The sequence below is a fragment of the Globicephala melas genome, chromosome 3 (assembly GCF_963455315.2).
Source record: "Globicephala melas chromosome 3, mGloMel1.2, whole genome shotgun sequence".
Classification (NCBI taxonomy): domain Eukaryota; kingdom Metazoa; phylum Chordata; class Mammalia; order Artiodactyla; family Delphinidae; genus Globicephala; species Globicephala melas.
Genome location: NC_083316.1, coordinates 163,706,287 through 163,724,696, shown reverse-complemented (window position 1 = coordinate 163,724,696; position 18,410 = coordinate 163,706,287). Strand labels below are relative to the sequence as shown.

General features: G+C 53.8%; 1 protein-coding gene across 8 annotated transcripts in view; it reads left to right on the top strand.

Annotated features, from left to right (window-relative positions):
- SMARCA4 (SWI/SNF related BAF chromatin remodeling complex subunit ATPase 4) overlaps positions 1–18,410 on the top strand; it is an 87,272-nt gene that overhangs the window by 59,498 nt on the left and 9,364 nt on the right. For 4 of the 8 annotated variants that reach the window (XM_060297109.1, XM_060297111.1, XM_060297110.1 and 1 more), the window contains exons 25-30: positions 1,364–1,527; positions 4,324–4,551; positions 4,803–4,901; positions 5,159–5,236; positions 6,028–6,246; positions 11,130–11,392. In XM_060297109.1, the coding sequence (XP_060153092.1) occupies positions 1,364–1,527; positions 4,324–4,551; positions 4,803–4,901; positions 5,159–5,236; positions 6,028–6,246; positions 11,130–11,392 (1,051 nt within the window). The remainder of the gene's footprint in view (positions 1–1,363; positions 1,528–4,323; positions 4,552–4,802; positions 4,902–5,158; positions 5,237–6,027; positions 6,247–11,129; positions 11,393–18,410) is intronic. The other 4 variants (XM_060297113.1, XM_030879723.2, XM_030879719.2 and 1 more) reach the window with 3 other exon arrangements.

The window sequence follows — 18,410 nt, the reverse complement described above, 5'->3', positions numbered from 1 at the left end:
CTACTCCTTGTCTGTGTCACTGCCCCGCCCCCTAGAGGACAGGCCAAACGTGAAGAGTGTGTTCCCACCCACCCCAGCGCCCATCCATTTGCCCGCCCCCCCTTTTTTTTTCCTCCATGATGAGAGTCCTCTATCTAGGATGAGGACTTTTGTTTGCTTGGCTGTGGCTGCATCTCTGGGCACCTCATGTGGTCACTGCCACATGAGCGGAAGCTCTGGGAAAGAAAGGCAAAGGGGGGGAATTCCCTGGCAGTCCAGTGGTTAGGACTCCGCTCTTCCACTGCAGGGGGCCCAGGGTCAATCCATGGTCGGGGAACTAAGGTCCCGCGTGTCACACAGTGCAGCCAGAAGGAAAAAAAAGAACGGCAACGGTGGGGGCTCGGTGACACGTGGAGTGGAACCTTCTGCTCTCAGAATGCCGAGAGTGAGGGTGCAGGCCGGGCATCTGGGATCGGCCCCTCCACCTGGGCCTGCCTCAGCCCCTCCTTGGAACTGGGGCAGCCCAGGCACCAGTGGGCATCAGGCCTCCATGCTGTTCATTGTGACGTGTAGGAGAGTGGCTGGAAGCAACACCAGGAATACACCTGATTTCCCCAGAGGCACCTCTGCTCCCCAGGCTGGCAGTAGCCCGAGGAGCTTAGATGCCCCTCTGAGCATCACGATGCTGAGGATCATGTCCTGGGCCATCACATTAGAGTCCCTGTGGCTCCACGAAGAGGGGAGCCATCCTGCCCAGAGGGAAACAAGTCTCCATTGTAAGCCCCCCGTGTGCTCGCCTGTAGATGATTCCCTTTGTGAATGGAGAAAACCCATCACAGTAGGATGGAGGCAGGCGCCAGCCCTCTGGCCAGTTGTTCGATACCATAGCAGCCCCGTCTGCCCGCCTGGAAACCCCATGTGGGTTTGGGGGCACGGCGTTAACAGTGTTGCTGCAGTGTCTCCCACCACCGCCTGGACAGCTGGGCAGGGCAGGTGGTGGCGACTCATTGGGCAGCCCCATTGCCTGGGTGTCTGCTGGGTGCCGGGCACTGTGCTCCAGCGCCTGCCCACTTAGTTCCCACAGCAGCCCCGATTTACACGGAGGAGACACCGGAGGCCCGTTGGGGCTCGTTTTCTTCTCCTGGGGTGGGAGGACTGGCGGTCAGTAGTGTCACCGTAAATCTGAGTTGTTCGCCAGTCACCACTCATGGCCACGTGTTGAGCGAGTGTCCATGGCTTGGGTGGCCCAAGGTGGACGGCTGTGGACTCTATACCTGCTCCCTGATGTAGGTGTTCCTCTGTCTCCTTTGCACCACCGCCCGCCCCCCCCTCCACCCGCCACGGTCACCTTGCTAATAACCCTGCTCTCCCCACCCGCCGGCAGGAACCACTAAAGCGGAGGACCGGGGCATGCTGCTGAAGACCTTCAACGAGCCCGGCTCCGAGTACTTCATCTTCCTGCTCAGCACCCGGGCTGGGGGGCTGGGTCTGAACCTTCAGTCAGCCGACACTGTTATCATATTCGACAGTGACTGGAACCCCCACCAGGTAACAGCTCTCAGGCCCCCTAGGGGGAGGGGCTCGAAGCCTCAGGGAGACCATGCCCACTAGCATGAGTGTCCGCTGGCCTCTTGACATTCTCCTGGAGTCCCGGAAGCCCCTGGAGAGAAGCCCAGAGAGCAGTTACTTTCCTCTGTTTCTCAAAACGAAACTAGTTTTTTGCTCTGATTATGAAAAAATTCATGTTCCGTTGTTATTTAAAAAAAATAATCCTGGGAATTCCCTGGTGGTCGGGTGGTTAGGACTCTGCGCTCTCACTGCAGAGGGCCTGGGTTCAATCCCTGGTCAGGGAACTAAGATCCCACAAGCCACATGGCACAGCCAAAAAAACAAAAAGAATTCTGGTGTCGCGTAAATGTGCAAAGAAAGTGGAAGATGCCCCAGTCCTATCAGCTGGCAGTAATGGTCACTGTTTTAGTCATGCAGGTCCTTCCTGGCCATGTTCTGGCCCAGCTCTCATGCTGGCGCCTCTTAAAACCACACTGGGGCGTACTTTTTGTGCTCTGTGCACTGCTGCCCTTGTTTCTTATCCACATACCCTGCACAGGGCTCCGTGCCTGTAGATAACAGGGATGTGGTATTTTATAGATGCAGTAGTTTTTTGTTCGTTTGTTTGTTTATAAATTTATTTATTTATTTTTTGGCTGCGTTGGGTCTTTGTTGCTGCGTGTGGGCTTTCTCTAGTTGCAGCGAGCAGGGGGCTACTCTTCCTTGCAGTGTGCAGGCTACTCGTTGTGGTGGCTTCTTTTTGTTTCAGAGCATGGGCTCTAGGCACACGGGCTTCAGTAGTTGTGGCATGTGGGCTCAGTAGTTGTGGCTCGTGGGCTCTAGAGCACAGGCTCAGTAGTTGCGGCACACGGGCTTAGTTGCTCCGCGGCACCTCCGGGATCTTCCCGGACCAGGGCTGGAACCCATGTCCCCTGCACTGGCAGGCAGATTCTTAATAGCTGAGCCTCCAGGGAAGCCCTGGTACAGTAGCTTTAAAGTAAGTATTTACCTCTTGCGTCTTACTATAAAAGTAGTAATTTTTTCAAATGCAAGTACCAATAAGTGAAAGTAACAAATTAAAGAGTCCAGTTTTCCCCTTCCCCACCAACCCCGCTCTTCTCTGAGCCAGCATCTACCCGTGTACACACATATATTTTGGCTTTGACATGAACACGGCATGTTCCAGCACGTGTCTCTTCCCGCCAGCAGCTGGTGTGTTCATGTCTCCATGCAAGCACATGGGGACTCTCCCCAGCCGCTTCCTCAGCAGCCAGCTATCTTGGCATATGGTGGCCCCAGGATTTTTTTTTTTTTTGCGGTATGCGGGCCTCTCACTGCTGTGGCCTCTCCCGTTGCGGAGCACGGGCTCCGGACGCGCAGGCTCAGCGGCCATGGCTCATGGGCCCAGCCACTCCACAGCACGTGGGATCTTCCTGGACCGGGGAACGAACCCGCGTCCCCTGCGTCGGCAGGCGGACTCTCAACCACTGCGCCACCAGGGAAGCCCGGCCCCAGGATTTTTGACTCAAATTCCAGTTGGCAGACGTCCGGGTTTTCTGTTCCCCTTGGGGAACCTTGTCCCTGTCTTGGAGCACCAGCCAGGCCAAGCCTGAGAGGTGGGATTGCTCAGTCCACAGGCCTGTCCCTTCACGTTCTGGTTGGTTCTGCCACAGTGGCCTCCAGCAGGCTGCTCCAGCTTTCACTCCTGTTGACGGTGCGAGCGAGCCCTTCTCCACAGCCCAGCAGAGCTGGTTATCGGTGTGTAAACCACGGGCGCCTGACAGACGAGTGCCTGGGATGGTTGCTGCGCCAGCCTGGGGTGTGGCTGCCGCCCGGACCTCGATGACTGGCCTGTTTCCTGAGAGGTGGTCCGAGTGTGCTTCCCCCACCCACAGGCTGTCGAGGGGAGAGACCCCCGTGGAGCCCTGTCCTCCTCCACACCCGGGGGGTATCAGAGGTCATGAAGCACATTGCAGAGCCAGGAATCACGCCGGCTGAGCTGCGGGGCAGGGTTGAGGGTACGAACCGTGGACACAAAGCACGCCTGTTCCCACCAGGTGTGGCCTCTGCTGCCCCCATGAGGTGCAGATCTGGAGGTCAGCCCCACACAGCTGCAGGCCCCAGACACAGGATCTCGTAGCCCCTCCTGGGTCTACGCTGGGCGTGATGATACAGCGTTGGCGCCATACCTGCCACTTTATGGGCGCTTGCTCCACACCAGGCACTGGCCTGAGCACCCGATGCCCGTTGGCTCCTCTCACACACGATAGCCACGAGACGGGCTGGTGTCAGCAGAGTGGATCCTGAGGCTCCGAGAGGTGGGGCCTGGGCCTGGCTTGCGTGGCAGGGCCTCCAATCAAACCAGGCATCAACGTGGTGCTGCCCAGCTTTGGCGTCATTCTGTGAACAGTGCCCTCGCTGTGATACAGCCACGCCAAGCCAGGCCCTGCCCGGGGCAGCCAAGGGGCCCTATGCAGCTGTGAGAGGAGCTGCTGGGGTATAACCCCCTGGGGTGGCCCTCTACAACCGCGGTTTCTTCCTGAGTATCCGTCAAATCCCAGTGAAGGTAGAAAGTGACGCTTCTGCAGGAATTTGGGGTCAAGTCATCCTGGCACGGGCTCCAGGTCTTGTTCCTGAGCTTCTGGCCTGTGCAGCTTCTGGCTGTGGCGGGCAGAACAGCCAGGCGGGCGCCCGAGAATTGCAAGACCCCTGCCTTTCCCAGTGGCATCCAGTGATCCACTGTCCCTTAACGATTTAAAGAGCTTGTTTGGGACTGACCGGCATCTCTCTCCCCAGGACCTGCAAGCGCAGGACCGTGCCCACCGCATCGGGCAGCAGAACGAGGTGCGTGTGCTCCGCCTCTGCACGGTCAACAGCGTGGAAGAGAAGATCCTGGCTGCGGCCAAGTACAAGCTCAACGTCGACCAGAAGGTGATCCAGGCCGGCATGTTCGACCAGAAGTCCTCCAGCCACGAGAGGCGCGCTTTCCTCCAGGCCATCCTCGAGCACGAGGAGCAGGACGAGGTGAGGACAGCGCCAGCCCCGACCCCCTCCCCGGCGTGAGTGGTGGACGCATGAGCGGCTTTCATTTTTGTTTTTTTACCTTTTTTGCACTCTTATTTTTTTTGCATCCCTTTGGAGTAAAGGGAGTGTGGGCTGAAAGGAAAGAGGATGAGTACTTGCTTTTTCTTTGAAGTGGTTTTTTTTTTCTAAACTGCTGGTGAAAGATGCCGGATTGACAGCCCTGGAGACTGAAGTCCTCTATTTATCCACAGAGCAGACACTGCAGCACGGGCAGCGGCAGTGCCAGCTTCGCCCACACTGCCCCTCCGCCAGCGGGCGTCAACCCCGACTTGGAGGAGCCACCTCTAAAGGTGAGAGGGGTAGTTCAGTCTCCATGCCCATTCAATCCTCGGCTTCTCGGCTGAGATGGCCAGCAAGGGCCCTGATCCCACGGAGCGTGCGTGTGCGTGTGCGTGTGCGTCTCTCGCTGCCGTGTGGGTCCCCATCCACCGCAGCCGGACTGGGACCGCCAGCTCATTTCCCATGGACCGCCGCCGCTCGCCTCCGAGCCCGGCCGCCTCCCACCCCGGCCTCCCCGCACTCCAACTAAACGTGTGACATCTTGTAGGAAGAAGACGAGGTGCCTGACGACGAGACGGTGAACCAGATGATTGCCCGGCACGAGGAAGAGTTCGACCTGTTCATGGTGAGCGCCGCGGGCACTCGGGCCCTGCGCACCCTCAGGGGCTTGGTTCCCCGCCTGTGTGAACCATGTGCAGTGGAGCTCACACACACACACACACCGCCCCCTTCCCTGCTGACACCGAACAGAGCAAAAGGTCTCAGTGACGGTGGCATCCCCAGCGGGTAACGGGGCCGGGGGCAGCCCTCAGGGTGGCCCCTCCATGGCTCCTAACTGACCCATCTTCGTTCTGTGGCCTCCTAAGTGTGTCATAGGGATGGCAGGACACACGTACACGCCCAGCCCTGCTCCAGTTTATGGCCCTCCGTCTGGCCAATGCCTGTTGTCCTTGAGGCTCCCTTTCAGAGGGAGCCACACTGTCCAAGACTGAGGGACTGGCGAGGGCCTCGGTCTCAGATGCCCTGTTGCCCCTCGTGGGCACGGAATCGGGGGGAATTGGGGGCGCCCTCGGCCCCAGCAGGCCTGTGCCTTCCACTGAGCCTGTATCGCCTCAGTGGGGCAGGGGAGCCGCTGCCCCGTTTCAGCCCCCGTTCCAGCCCCCGTTCCACCACCATCCTGTCCTTTCCAGTTCTCTCTGCCCCTGAAGCAGAGCCCCAGCCAAGGTCTGACATGGCAGCCCAGCCAGCTCAGCCACCGCACGACCAAGTTGCTGTTTAACTACCGCTGCAGCGATGGTCCTGAGGCAGGGAAGCAGCCCCTGGTCAGGGTGCCCCCGCGTGTGCCCACTGGTCATCTCCTCTGTCCTCTCTGTGCTGACGCCTGTCCCTCTGTCCCTGCCGCCCCTCACCCCACAGCGCATGGACCTGGACCGCAGGCGTGAGGAGGCCCGCAACCCCAAGCGGAAGCCACGCCTGATGGAGGAGGATGAGCTCCCCTCGTGGATCATCAAGGACGACGCAGAGGTGGAGCGGCTGACATGCGAGGAGGAGGAGGAGAAGATGTTCGGCCGCGGCTCCCGCCATCGCAAGGAGGTGGACTACAGCGACTCGCTGACCGAGAAGCAGTGGCTCAAGGTACATGCCGGAGAGGGCCGCGGGCGGGGCTCGGGCAGCGCAGGGCTCGGCCGCCAGGATCGAGGCCTTCGTCCGAATCCTGGGCAGTACCCTTCGGCCGTTCTTGGTCGGTTTTCACTCACGACAGCGACCCTTCCCACGTGGGGTCAGGTTCACTCAGTTCCTCCTGATGGAACTCGGGAAGGCACCCCTGTGCGGTTCCCGAGCTGCTCAAAACCCACTTCTGGGTGGAGTTGGCCCTTCCAGCGTCAGGTTTAAGCAAAATATTGCCAGTCTTTGCATGAGGCTGACCGGAGGACCCAGGGATATATTGGGGATCGTCAAGTCACCCTGCAAAATGGTTGAGATTGGTGATGGGGTCAGGCAGCCCCGCCTTCGCGTGTGTCACCCCTGGGAGCTGTGGGGAGGGAAGAGGAGGAAGCCCCCGCCCGAGGCTCCCGGCACCAGCTGCTCACGGAGGTGATGTGAGCACCTGTTTTCAGCAGGTGGCTCCCGGCCCTCGCAGCTGCCGACAGCTGAGTCAGGGCTGCGGGCGGCTGCTGGTCCTCCTGATTCCGCCCCCCGCCCCCACCCGAGCGAGGGCGCTCTACATTTGCACAGGGGCCTGGCACTGTGGTTACAGTGACAAATCAGACCCCATTCCTGCTCCAGGGGTTCTGAGTGCAGAGGTGATGAGTAAGAGTCCAACCCTCGAGTTGTTGTCCCTGAGACAACACTTCCTGAAAGGCAGATGGCGGCTTTCGGTTACGCCCTGCTGAGCGCCACACCCTGGAATGAGCAGCTGTCTCCCCAGGCCTCTTATCACACACCCTGGGGTTCCCCTTAAGTAACTGCAGCCCCAGTGCTTTTTCAGCCATGTGGCCAGGTGGCCCTGGTTCCCTCCTGGGAGCTCAGAACACCCCAGACTTGCGAGCTCGCCCACTGAGCTGTGCACCAGAGGGAGCTGTTGAAACATGCCAGGAACCACCGAACCTCGGGTGGGCTGGGGGCGTGTGTGTGTCTCATTCCCTGCCGTCAGCCCAGGGCTCCAGGGCCCAGAAGAGAACCTTGGATGAAGGAACGTCGTACCAACCACAGTCCCGAACGGCTCGCGTGGGGCCTTTGCCAGCCCGGCATTACTGAGACAATGGGTGCCCTTTAAAAAGTAGCTGCCCACACGCTAATGATGATAGTCCGTGCGCATTTCTTTCTCCCTCCTCCCTTTCTTTGAGGAATAACTTTACCCGTGTAAGATGTACAGTTCAGTGATTTTTGGTATATTCACAGTGTTCTGAAACTATCACCACAAATGAAGCTTACTACATTCTCACCCCAAAGAAACTGTTTTCTCTTTAGCTATCTTCCCATCCCTTTATTCCCCCTAGCCTTTGACATCCGCTAAACAACTTTTCTGTTTCAATAATTTTGCCTAAACAGGAAATTTTCTATAAATGAAATCATGCATTATATGATCCTTTGATGTCTGGGTTTCTTCACTTAGCAAAATATTTTCAAGATTCATCCAGGTTCTAGCATATATCAGGACTTCATTCTTTTTGTGGTTGGATAATGTTCCATTATAAGAATATACAACACTTGTTTATCTAGTCATTAGTTGGTGGACCGTGGAGTTGTTTCCACTTTTTAGCTATTGTGCATAATGCAGTGGTGAACATTTGTGTACAAGTTTTGTGAGGACATATGTTTTGATTTCTCTGGGGTGTGTATCTAGGAGTGGATCAAATGGTAATTCTCTGTTTAACCTTTTGAGGAACGAAAACTGTTTTCCAAAGTGGCTGCACTATTTTACATTCCCACCAGCAACACAGAAGGGTTCCAGTTTCTCCAGGTCCTCGCTGATAACTTTCTATTTGCCTTTTGATTCTAGCCATCCTAGTGGGTGTGCAGTGGTATCTTATTGTGGTTTTGAATTGCTTCCGGTGGGGTGGGAGGGTGGTGGTGGCGCTAATGGTGTTGGGCACCTTTTCACATACTATTTCGCCATTTGTAGATCTTCTTTAAAGTCTTTTATCAGATATATGATTTGCAAATATTTTCTCCTATTCCATGGGGTGGTTTTTGTCTTTGCTTTTCACTTTTTTTTTTACATATTTTTAAATTTTATTTATTTTATTTATTCATTGTTTTTTGGCTGCATCGGGTCTTCGTTGCTGCGCACAGGCTTTCTCTAGTTGCAGTGAGCGGGGACCACTCTTCCTTGCGGTGCGTGGGCTTCTCATTGCAGTGGCTTCTCTTGTTGCAGAGCACGGGCTCTAGGTGCGTGGGCTTCAGTAGTTGTGTCTCACGGGCTCAGTAGTCATGGCTCGCGGGCTTTAGAGCTCAGGCTTAGTAGTTGTGGCGCACGGGCTTAGTTGCTCCGTGGCATGTGGGATCTTCCCAAACCAGGGCTCGAACCTGTGTCCCCCGCATCGGCAGGTGGATTCTTAACCACTGCACCACCAGGGAAGCCCCTGTTTTTCACTTTCTTGATACTGTCCTTTGAAGCACAGAATTTTAAAATTTTGATGAAGTCAAATTTATTTGTTTGTCTCTTTTCGCCTGTGCCTTGGTAGCATGCCTGAGAATCCATTGCCAATTGATGGTCACAAAGATTTACCCCTGTGTCTCCTTTCAAGAGTTTTAGAGTCTCAGCTCTTACATGTAGATCCGTGATCCTTTTTTTTTCTTTTTTTCTTTTTTTTTTAAAATTATTTATTTATTTTTGGCTGCGTTGGGTCTTCATTGCTGCTCACGGGCTTTCTCTAGTTGGACTCTTACGGTGCGCGGGCTTCTCATTGCGGTGGCTTCTCTGTTGCGGAGCATGGGCTCTAGGCACGCGGGCTTCAGTAGTTGTGGCACACAGGCTCAGTAGTTGTGGCTCCTGGGCTCTAGAGCGCAGGCTCAGTAATTGTGGTGCGCGGGCTTAGTTGCTCCGTGGCATGTGGGATCTTCCCGGGCCAGGGCTCAAACCCATGTCCCCTGCACTGGCAGGAGGATCTTAACCACTGCGCCACCAGGGAAGTCCACCGTTAATCGTTTTTGAGTTAATTTTTGCGTATGGCGTGAGGTCAGGGTCCAACTTCATTCTTTTGCATGTGGCTATCTGGTTGTCCCAGCACCATTGTTGAAAAGTCTATTATTTCCCATTTGAGCACTTGCCATTTTTTTAATATATCATACTCAATAAAATTTACATTAATAAAAGATATTTACTCAAATCAGGCACTCCTCTGTCTTAGTGGTGGACATGTAATTCGCACCACTTCTCTGGCAGCCACTCTGATGCCATATGTACCCAAACCCTGTAGAATGTACTTGGCTCTTGCCCTTCTGGGCTGACCTGCATGTCTAGGGCACAGGACCAGAGACCCCAGTATTAGATTCCTGGGACTGCTGTAACAATTACCACAAACTTGGTGGCTTAACACAATAGGAATTTATTCTCTCACAGTTCTGGAGGCTAGGAGTCTGAAATCTGTGTGTCGGCAGGACCATGTTCCCTCTGAAGGCTGCTTCCTTGCCTCTTCCAGCTTTCGGTGGCCCCAGTATTCCTTGGCTTGTGGCCACATCACTCCAGTCTCTGCCTCCGCCTTCACATGGATGTCCGCAGTGTCTCTCTTACGGCCTTTTCTGACTCCTTGGATTTGAGCCCATGCTAATGTAGTATGATCTCATCTCTATTCTTAACCTATTACATCTGCAAAAACCCTATTACCCCATAAGATGACATGGATGGTGGATGCCTCCTTCCACCACCCTGACCCTTCAGATCTTAAGTGCCCACCTCTGGGAAGCTCTCCCAAACCCTGACCAGGACACATCTGCTCCACCATTCTCAGAGCACTTCTTACCCTCCTTCTTGGCACTCGGCACACTTGTCACCATGTTTGTGGGCTGTGTATTACTGTCTCCCCTCCATGAGGGGCTGTGTTCAGTGCCTGGCCCTGTACCTGCACTCAGATGCAGCTGGTAACTGAGATGAATAACCAGTGCATCCGTTTGGGTCCAGGCCCCACTCCCATTTCTGATTCCAAGCCCCCGTAGAAACCTGGCTTCCCATCACTTTGTGTTCACGGCTAAAACATGCAAGTTAGTTATTATCGTTGAGAATTAATACGTCGGAACTATTTTAAAGTTAACACTCACGTTCGTGTTCTTCAACCCAGCGGTTTCACTTCCAGGAATCTATCTAAAAGAAAGACAAATGTCAGTTATGACGGTACTTAGAATAGCCCACCCACCCATTCTTGCAAAACTGGAAAGAACCTAAATGCCCAACTACAGAGGAAGTTAAGTTAAGGCCCATTTTACAAGGAAATACTATTAAATAGGCATTAAAAATTATGTTGCAGAAAAACGAGAGGAAGTATATCCAGGACATAATAAGCAAAAAGATGAGTCGTGATGTGGTATGTGGCTCGATCCCGGTGCTGCCTCGATTGTGCACATGTGCGTGGGAAGGTGGGACATCCTACAGGTGGAGGGTGGGGACGGCTGCACAGCAGGAGCGTTCCCAGGGCCACTGAACTGCATACTTGACAGTGTTTGAAGCGGCTGACTTTATGTTATGTGTATCTTACCACAGTTTTTTAAAAACATGGAACATGGTCTAGAGCAGAAGTGTTGACGGGGTCACTCTAGGTGGAGGGTTTACAGGAGCCCACTCTTCAGGCTTCACACAGTGAGGCTGTGACACTTAAATTTGTAACATACGCCATTTATCTGCGAAGAACTGGCTTGGGTGGGCTGGCATCGGGGAGACAGAGCTGGCCCTCACAGCCCCCGTGCCCTCGGAGCCCATCCAGAGCCCCAGCATGCGTCCCACCCCAGGCAGGCCCCCGGGTTTGCGCCGCGGCCTCTGCTTGTCGACCTCGGTGCTGGCTGTCCTATTTTTACCACTATTGACCCTGAAGGCCATCGAGGAGGGCACGCTGGAGGAGATCGAAGAGGAGGTCCGGCAGAAGAAATCATCGCGGAAGCGGAAGAGGGACAGCGATGCCGGCCCCTCCACCCCGACCACCAGCACCCGCAGCCGCGACAAGGACGACGAGAGCAAGAAGCAGAAGAAGCGTGGCCGGCCGCCTGCCGAGAAGCTCTCCCCCAACCCGCCCAACCTCACCAAGAAGATGAAGAAGATCGTGGACGCTGTGATCAAGTACAAGGACAGGTAAGCGGGGGGCGGAGCGGGCGGGCGGGGGCCTCTGGGAGGGGCCGGCGAGCCCGCTGCCCGGGCAGTCACTCCACAAACTCAGGTCGAATCTCTGTCTCGGAGCCTTTGTCCTCGTGGGACGTGACATTAACGTCCTGGAAGAGGGCAGACAGGCAGCGTCAGCCATGGTGAGAGGGCAGGGGAGGCAACGTTCAAGAGGGGCCCTGTGGAGGGCAGATCTGGGGACAAGGGGTCCAGGAGGTGGCCGGCGGGTTCGAGGCGAGTGGCAGGGTGAGTGTGGGAGAAGGGGGTCTGTGCTGTGATGGAGGCCGATCACGTGGCTGGTGGACCGTGGTGAGGAGGCGCCTGTGGCTGGAGCAGAGAGCCAGTGGTTTTCCTTCTGTAGACAGTCCCCCACCCCGCCTGGCTATGGTCTCCCTGGGCCATTCACAGGTCAGCCGCTTGTGGAGAAGACATAGACCAGGCTCCCCCTAGGCACTGGGGCCCCTGCCCTCACAGACACGCCAACCACAGGACAATGCATGCTTTCTGCTTTGTAGATCCATTTGTGGATCATGAGTACTACGTAAGTAAGAAGAAGAAAATAATGGCTCTCCCGCGGCCCTCCTAGGAGACTTGTGCCCATGCTGCCAGCGCAGGGTGGGTCGTGTGGAGCTGCACAGGGCAGCCAGGGGCATCCTTCCGCCCGCCAGTGTCTTGTTCCACTTTCTGCTATATGCAGATCGATGAGGCTGTCCCCGTAACGGGAGGGTTTTACGACTTGAATTCATAGTAATGCTCTGCAGTCAGTCACAAGCAAAGTAGGGGAGAATTTAATCTGTCTGAGGGAATAGTGTCAAGGCATGAGCCCATGGTGTATCATTTGGAGAAACTGTTACCAAGCCTGTGATTTCAGGGGGTGGTGATGGTTATAGTACCCAAAAAAGGATACAAATTGCTCTTTAAAAAGAATCCTTTATTATTGGAAGAGAAACAAATGATGAAGTGGAAAAGAGGCATATTTAAGTTCAACTGCTAGGCCTAAAAATATTACATTTTGTGTCAGTGTTTTTTTGGGTTTTTTTAAGTGTATATTGGGGTTTTTTAATTAATTTTAGTTTTGGCTGCACACGGGCTTCAGTAGTTGTGGCTCGCAGGCTCTAGAGCACAGGCTCAGTAGTTGTGGCACATGGGCTTAGTCGCTTCACGGCATGTGGGATCTTCCCCGACCAGCGCTCAAACCCGTGTCCCCTGCATTGGCAGGCGGATTCTTAACCATTGCGCCACAAGGGAAGTTCCTTGTGTCAGTATTGAGAACAAAATATTGAACTCATTTGCAAACTTCACCTTTGAGGCCAATTCCACAAAGAAAAAAGTAGACCAACAATTATTTGTAATATGGAATGTGCAAAAATCCAATGAAAATAATAGACCCTGATGTTTTCTTCCTAATAGTATTCTTGCAAGGGAACCTTAACATTGTCAAAATGAAGAAGACCCTTGAAGGTCAGTGGGGAAGGATGGACTTTCCAAAAAGTCATGCTGATCACTGGGATATCCATCCATACGGAGAAGATGAATATTGACCCCTCCTCACGCCATACACATATATTAATTTGAAATGGATTACAGACATAAACGTGATGTAAATCAACTATATTTCAATAAATCTTTTTTTAAAAACCCATAAATGTGAAAGGTACAACATGGGAAAAAATTTTCATGTCCTTAAAGGAGGCATAGATTTCTTCAGTAGGACAGAAACGCCACTGGCCATAAAAGACTCACAAGTTAGACTTCACTCAAATTAAGAACATTTGTTCATCGAAGGACACCCTCATGAAGATGGTGAAAATTGCCACAGACTAGGAAAAGAAAATTCAATTTTAAAATGGGCAAAAGGCATGAACAGACACCTCCCAGAAGAAGATACCCCAGTGACCAATCAACGTGTGAAAAGGTGCTCGGGATCACCACATCGACGTCATAACAAGAAGGAAATGCACAATAAAATGAGCGTGAGGTGCCTCCTCACACACACCAGAAGTGTTAAAGTTCCTTTTAGTACCACCAAGGACGTGGAGCAGTAGCACCTCACACCCTGCTCATGGGAGCATGTGGCTCTGGGCAGTATCTTCTGAAGCTCGACACACAGATAACGCTTCTGACCCAGCCACTCCCGTCCTAGTCCTGAATGCATACATCCACCAGAAGACATGTACAGGTGCATCCATAGCAGCTTTGATCACGACTCCCCTAAAGGAAACAGCCCAGTGTCCACCCACAGGAGAACACGTCCACAGTGACCTAGTCGAAGAACAGAATTCTAACAGCCACGAGAACAGACAAGCTACCACTCCCTGGGAGAATCTTACACTCTGTTGAGTGAGAGAAGCCAGACACAGAAAAGTACCTGTCGTATGCTTCCAGTTATAGGAAGTTAAGCTGACCGACGGTGATGAGCATGGATCAGTGGTTACCCCAATTTGGAATTGACAGGGATGGGACGCCAGGGAGCCTCCTGGGACGTTGGGATCTTGGTCTGCACATGAAAACCTTCGCCAGGCTGTACACCTAAGATAAAGATGTGCGGACTTTCCTGTAGTAGGTTACACCTCGGTTTAAAAACAGTACACTTGAAATCGGCACCCTGCACTCAATAAGGCCTTGGATATTTTCAAACTAAAAGTATGTCAAGTGTCAGTCCACTTTCTTAGTCATCCTATGACTTAGAGAAAAGGCACTGTGCTTAGCTGAAGGTCACGTGACAGAAGAGAAGCTGGCTCCCCTGGCTGCTGCAAACAGCTGTTCTCCCAGGCCCATGCAAGATTGGGTGATAAATCGGGCAATGGATTAAAACTAGCTTTTAGGGTTCAGGGACATCTTGTCAAGACTGGCCTGTGTCAGGACACCAAGATCCTGGTAGGGATTCTGAGATCCAGCCTGATGAGAGCCCTGACACTGCAGTCACAGAGCTGAGCTCCCAGGTCTGTCAGACCCACGTGGTGGTGCCTCCGGGGAGGGCTTGAAGCATGGCGTATGCTTAACCTCACGTCCTCCCGGAACAATGGCCCCACTGGACGGGGAGTTCGACGTTAGACTGGGGAGAACTGCAAAGGAGTTACAAGTGGGATGGAGAATATGACCATTCCAGGAAGCCTCCTACACGCTGGCTTTGAGAAACGTTTGGTTCTCAGTTGGAGCAGGGCCTTCCACTCGCTGGTTTGCTGGTGGCCACACAGGAAGAGATCAAACAAGGCACGTAAACTCAGGAAAATAGTCACATCATCCTGGTTGAAACGTTGCTTCATGGAAAATGCTTTCAGAGATGATGTTTGGGTACAAACTTGACCTACTTAATGGACATTTTTGACATTCTTATCAAAACATAAGAATTTGAAACCATGGGGAAAACTACAATATGGTTCATGCAGCTGTAGGGTTAGGCACGGTCTGTAGACCACGCTGTCTTCTGACAACAACTGCAGAGTTCAGGGTCCCCAAGACCACCCTCAGTCTCGATAATTTCCCTAGAAGGACTCTCAGCACTCTCTGAAAGCTGGTGTACTCACAGTTATGGTTTATTACAGCGAAAGGACACAGATTAAAACCAGCCGAGGGGAGAGGCGCAGGGAGCAGCGTCCTCCCCGTGGAATCACCGGGCCACAGTGACTTTCCTGGCAACATTACGAGAAGATGCGCACAGAGCATTGCCAGTCTGGGAAGCCTTGGTGTCTAGCCTTGAACTTGGTCAGTATACCCGGCCGACCTCCCACGTGGCTGCCCAGTCTCCAGTCCCTCTGTGGTTGAACCAATGCTGCTTGACCCGACGCCCCTGCCTGGAATCACACTTAGACTGTGCCAAAGGCCCCCAGCTAAACAAAGGTACCCCACCAGGCGGGACATTCAAGGACAGAGACATGGCCTCCCAGGAGCCAAGGGCAAAGGCCAGACCTTTCTTTGGGCCAGGTTAAATTCTTTATGACACAGCTGTCACGTACCTGGAAGGTTCTGAGGGACTGGCCACCACGCCAAGGAGAACAGGATTGGAACAAAACCAGAGGTAGCTTGACGTGCACTTTCTTGTCTCAGACTTCCGATTGCTCCTTTCCAGAAGAGAAAATGAAACTTTGGATTTAAAAATCCCATTTGCTTGCTAGAACCCTGTGATTAGCTAAACTCTGTACTTGAGTTAAATGTGGATCCTGAGGAGAGAACTTATTGTTACAGCTTGGTTCTTCCTGGACACCAAAGAATGATTACAGGACATCGCCAGCGTTTGGATTCGGAGTGGGGAGCCCGCCTTGCTGAGCAGGGGCCGTGGCGCTGCTCTTCCTGCCCCCAGTGACCGTGGTGGGAGTGGGGTTGCACCTTGAAGCAGTGACTCCAGAGAGAAGCGGCTCGGCCATGCCTCTGCTGCTGAGTCTGAGCAGGGCTGTCCCGCCCCCAATTTGCACCACTCCAAATGTTGCTACTGAGTGTTGATTTCAAGATCCCTACCCCCCCACCCCCCACCCCAGTGGTGTTAAAATACCAGTGCCGTCGTGTTTGATAGAACCTTTGCATGTACATCCTGATCTGCACGCAGGTAATGTCCTGATTTGGAAGCTTTTGCGTCTTTCATGTGTATTCAGATTCAGGGCTGCCAGGCCCACCCCTCCCGAGGCCCCAGTGCACCCTGTGAGTGGCCCTCCCTCAAGTTGTGAGGTCTCCAGCCTTCGCAGCTGCGACCCTCTGCTGGGTGGCGGTGAAAATACATGTCCTTCTGTGGGGTCACGGTGGGAAAACGCTGGAAGAGTCTGCAGTTTAACGCAACTGAGGGCTGGCACAGGCAACCTTGGGGTCCAGCATGGCCTCCGGGAGGAGTGCCACATAAGCAGAGCCTGAGGAAAAGCAGGGGCCCACCAGGGAAGAGGAGGGGAAGGAGCATCACAGGCCAAGGAACTGCGCATGCAGGGGCCTGGAGGCCAATCCCACACGCAGGGCCTCGCAGGGTGCCTCCTCCTTGGTGGTTGGAAATCCCGAAACTGCACAGAGGAACCCTCGGGTTAACAGCCAGAAGTGAAACCAGAATTAAGGAATTAAGCTGGAAGTAGGGATTTTCACTTTAAAATATCTAAGTGCACCAGTAAGTTAGGCTGCAGGGTCAGGTTGGGATTTGTCGCGGAGCTGCGTGTGCTGCCGGTGGCTGTCTTCTCCCCTGGTCCTTCGGAGGGATTCAGCAGCTGGTGTCCGAGGCATTTAGGCACCGTCTCCAAGTGCCAGTCAGCAGGTGTGTGCTCCAGGGCGCATCCTGTGGCGCCTTTAGGATGGCTTCAGAGAAGTGCATCTTCTGGAAGGCGCCACCTCGGGGGACAGGCTCCAGAGGACCCCACAGAGCCCCTTCTGTGCCCCGCTGGCTGATGTGTAGAGCTTGACCGTTAACTGCTGCAGGGCAGAGTTGTCACTGCTGTAAAGACTGTGCGTTGGACAGTGGAGGCCCATCGGCACCAAGCTGCCTGAATTTGATCATCGAGCCTGGGTGGTGGAAGAGAACATCTTTGTTTTTAGGAGATACTCATAAGTTATTTCCAGATGGTTCAGAAAGTTGGTGTTGAGTACAGGCCGCCCAGGCTAAGCCTCCCAGAGCTGAGCCCCACTAGGTGGACCCTCTGGGTCCCCTTCTCCTGTCCTCTTACCAGGAGGCAGCAGCCCTGTAAGGACCATAGGGTTTGAGTGTCACAGAGACCTGGGATCAATGCCAGATCCACTGTGGGTGACGAAGGGCCCCACCACATCCACGGTGGCAGCTTCAGCCAGGCCTGGTGGCCACTGCCCAAACCCCATCAGCACTTGCCCTCTGCCCTTGCAGGAGCCCTGCATCACCTTGATTAGAATCAAAAAGCAGGTGGCTCTTCAGTTGCAAGGTTGTGCTTTGATTGGCAAGAAAAACCGGGGCAGTGTAACAGGCTCCAGGGCAGGTTGTCAGGCAGAAACATTCTCTAGGAGAGGGCACCTCGGTTGGCTGCAGGCCCTTCAGAACAGGCCTCTGGGGAGAAGGGAGAGGGTGGAGGGTGGGCGGGTCTGGGAGCCCTTTCCTGACAGGGCAGGGAGGCCTCAGGCTTCTCCTGCCTCGGCCTTTGGAAGGGTGCACTGGCCCTTCATCGGGAGCCCAAGCTTGGAATGGGCACTGCAGGGCAAGAGGCGGCCCTCCGCCTGTGGGGTCAGCGCTGTCTGCTCAGCCCCGAGTCCAGAGCCTGGAGTGAGAGGCGCCGAGGTGAGATGTCTTGAGAACAGTGCTGATCCCCATCATTAATCCCCGGGCCCGCCTGAGCGTGGGCACAGGCCAGGCTGCTAGCCGAGTGGGGCTCAAAGCCACGGGAGGCTTAGCCCAGGTGGCCTCGCTGAGCCGTGCTGAGGTTCTGAGCCTGCCACGGAATTTGCGGGAAGAAGCCCACCTGCCCAGTTAGTCAAGCCGATTCCATCCCCCTGCTTCACTCCCTGCTGCTAATCGCCATGGTGGAGACAGAGCACGCCAAAACAACAACAAAAAACAGGGTTCTAATTTTAAGGGTCTTAAAAGTAGAATTAAAAAAAGCTTAAAACAGGACAGGTACAGATAGATACCTGGACTCCAGAAACAAGTAGATTTGGGTGAGCAGGTGGCAGCCTGCCCCTCCCGTCCCTCTGCCCACCTCGGAATCCCCTGTGAGACCCTGTGAAGTGCTCAGAGCATTTCAGCAGGCATGTGCTTCTTCTGTACTCAGGAAGCAGTAGAGGAACATTCGTGAAAATATCAGAATAGGATAAACAGGTAAGGCAGGAGGTGTAAAATGGAAAATTCCAGACAACCGGGGGAAAAAAATGAGGGGGAAAGGATGAATAAAAAGGTCCAAAGTCAAGGTCAAATAAATGAGAAATTACCAAAACACAGGTAAAATTTAAAAGGAAGCCAGGAGACAGCTAGATAAAAGGATTGAAAGGCAGATAGAGAGGTGTCAAACTTCTGAGGTGAAACTCAGAAACTAAATTAAAAATGTAATTTAACTAAGATTAA